Below are 3,211 nucleotides of genomic sequence, written 5' to 3'. Positions count from 1 at the left end.
ATGCAAAAGATAGGGACTATTTTGAATTTTTCATTAAGTTAGGAACTAATATGCAACAGGGATATATAGTCAGGGACTAAATTGCCTATTTACTCATTTTGTTATCATCAAATGACGTGGCATCTTTTAAGAGGCACATCCACGTGTCATGCCACTTCATCCTTTAGTGCCCCATTGGATAGTCCATGTGGCACTAAAATTGACCTCACTAACGGCGTTACTTTAAAATTTAACGAAAGGACTATTTTGCAACACTTATGCAAAGATAAGAACTATTTTGAATTTAATATTAAGTTAGAGACTAATATGCAAAATGGATACAATCTCAGGGACTAAATTGCCTATTCACTCCCCACTAAACCAAGGAAGAATAGCACGAAGAACTCTTGAAAGTTGAAACATTCTTTAATACAAAGTGTTACTTTTATGTGAATGAATTTTATTATGCACTTATCCGTTTCCTAGTAAAAGAGAACAAGTTTGTGGAATGAATCATGCCAGAAAAGGTAGAGTAGGAATCACCATATTGACGATAGAAAATTTGAATCATAAATAATCTCAAATCAACCAATACTATACATATTTCAGAGAAAAAAATTTCACAAGCGTATTGTACATTACTATATTTGAAATCAGTATCCTGGAACATTGGAAGCTCCTTTGATTGACTAATGCATATTAAAAATTAGTATCGATCTCATGATATACACCCCTATTTCCCAAGCAAACGACGACCACGTTGATTAGCACCATTCACGCGGACGATCAACTTCTCCATATCATTGTCAAAACCATCCAAGGCTTGGTTTTGGCTGCAACATTACCAAAATCAGTAAATTATGCCATCTTGAAGAAAGTGAAATGGTTCTGAACTACACAACTGTTAACTGTTAGTTAAAAACTATTCACTTTTGCAAAAGATTTGAATCAGTTCAGTGTTCAAGAATCTCAGTAAGGTAAAATTAGAGAAAGCGTAGAATCCAATCAACTAACCTCCCAATTTCAGATCCCATGTCAATGGCCATGCCTTTCAGTTCTCCCAAGAGATCACTTAAATCTGACAGTGCATCATCTTGCTTCCCTTTTTCAACCTGTTTCAGGATATTCCTTTCAGTTGCTGAATTCAACGTTAAGAATAAATCTAACAGTGTTGTATAAGGCAAAGGTGAAAATCATAATATGAAAATTACAGGCTTCAGGATGGAATAATACTGACTATAGAACATAGATGGCTTATGGGAATTGGGAAGAAACAAAAAGGAGGTTAGTTGCAAAATTGTCCATGATTTTAAATAAAATGGTTGACTCCAAATTAGTGACTTGGTTATTATGGACAGGAAGAACAATACTAGAAACACACATATTCAGATATAAAACACATATCATTATCAAAGCAGTAAGGAACTGAAGCTTTGTCATGTTCAGCACTTCATATGACTTTAAACAACAGTTAAATCTTCATCAAGTCAATACTAACCTCAACTTTTTCAAGCACATTTGATGGCTCAGAAAGTGTTGTACGTGACTTTGACTGCCCTTTAGGGGCAGAAGTCAATCCTAACTTCTCTCTTTGCTCCAAGTGGTTGCCCTTCTTTCTCACTGGATCCTCTATATCATGAAGCACATAACATATACAATTTTCATACAACCCAAATTAGTTAAAAATTAAAAGGAGTAAACTATACTGACACTCCCTGAGCTTTCGCGAGATTGCAAAACCTTCCTATTTTTTCTACCTCTACACTAACTCCCTTAATTGTTTAAAAACTATTACACTAACCACCTTCATTGTTTGAAAAACATGATACCGTATCCCCCTTTCAAGGGAGGTAGCTGTAATCCTTAAAAAACATGGGGAGTTTGTGCAATCTCATGAAAATTCAGGGATTGCAAGTGTAATTTACTCAAAGAAAATGAGCATGGAGAGAAAATACTAACCTCCAAAAACAACAGGGCCAGTTATCGTGCCTGTCTTCTTAGGTTTCCAAGTTTTGGAGAACATGCCACCAAGACTTCCCAACAGCTTTTCTCCCTGTAAACACAGCAACAAAACAGTCAAAAGAGTAGTCCTCAATACCCATTGAAAGCAGCAACAATGTTTTTCAGAAGAAGCTGGCCATATAGGAAGCAACGAGGGATAACAAGATCCATACCCGACTCAAATCGTGATCAATATCAGCAGCAACATGGTGACTCCTTGTAATCTGCTCACCCTGTTGGTGCAGCATCACCAAAGTCTTGGTAGCATCCTCTCTCATTTCCTCAGCTATCTTTAAACAACTGTTCACTGAATTTGTCGTCTCTTCAGCCTTGTAAACAGCATAGTTCTCCAATTCCTGCACAGATTGACTCTCCAACCCCCCTGAGTCGCGGAAATCGTTCTTATACCTATTTCGATGGGTAGACGAAAGGCCATAAGAAGATGATGAAGAGTGGCCAGTGGCATTAACATGATCATCATCAAAGGGGTTGGTGTTGGTCAAAGTCTTCTTAGAAGAATTATACTTGTTATCTTTTGTATCTTCATCAGAATCAAAGGGGTTATGGGCATGGTCAACAGAGGTAGGTTTAGCATCTCTCAGAGGAGTTTTCTTTGAACCAAACATCCTCTCTCTCTCTCTCTCTCTCTCTCTCTCTCTCTCTAAAACAATGATCTTGTATATCAATTTGGTCCTGGAAAGACAAACAAGCAAAAATCCAAAGATCAAATTCAAGTTCTTTAGCATGAACCCTCTACTAAAAAATGATTTTGAAGTTAAGATGAATCAAAATTCATAGCAATTAACGTGGAATTATGGAAATTGCAGTTAAAATAAATGGATAAACGCAAAATTGAAAGTGAAAACTAGATAAAAAGAATGCTCAGAACATAACATAGTGGTGGAAAGAGAAAGAAAGAGAGGTAGGTACCTGCAGAAGAAGAAAATGTAATCACACGCGAAGGAAGGAAGGAAGTGAAGACAACGAATTTAAGGTTAAGGGGGTTGGATGGTTTCAACGCGGAAGCTCTGCAAAATCGCGTTGAAAATTCACTGTGGGGATTGCTCACCGCTGATGTATGCGCTCGTTTGAATTAATATTATATAATTATTACATTTTATTAATGTTATCAACGAATGGTTGTCAATTTTCTTTTAGTAACTCGTTTTATATTTATTGATATTTAATATTAATATTTTTTTAAAATAAAAATATTAGGTAAAGTATTAAT

The 3,211-nt window shown here is 36.0% G+C and overlaps 1 protein-coding gene across 1 annotated transcript; it reads right to left on the bottom strand.

Annotated features, from left to right (window-relative positions):
- Positions 1–553: 553 nt before the first annotated feature.
- On the bottom strand, positions 554–2,954 carry LOC100794076 (SNAP25 homologous protein SNAP33-like). The gene is made up of 6 exons (NM_001254524.2): positions 2,911–2,954; positions 2,154–2,673; positions 1,939–2,032; positions 1,478–1,608; positions 994–1,091; positions 554–812 (listed from the first exon to the last, which is right to left on the bottom strand). Exons 2-6 carry the CDS (start codon positions 2,604–2,606, stop codon positions 713–715), a joined length of 876 nt encoding a protein of 291 aa, NP_001241453.1. The 5' UTR covers positions 2,607–2,673; positions 2,911–2,954; the 3' UTR covers positions 554–712.
- Between the last annotated feature and the right edge of the window lie 257 nt (positions 2,955–3,211).

Source organism: Glycine max, chromosome 4 (assembly GCF_000004515.6).
Source record: "Glycine max cultivar Williams 82 chromosome 4, Glycine_max_v4.0, whole genome shotgun sequence".
NCBI lineage: Eukaryota > Viridiplantae > Streptophyta > Magnoliopsida > Fabales > Fabaceae > Glycine > Glycine max.
The sequence above is the reverse complement of the archived record's forward strand: the minus strand, read 5'-3'. Positions and strand labels throughout refer to the sequence as shown.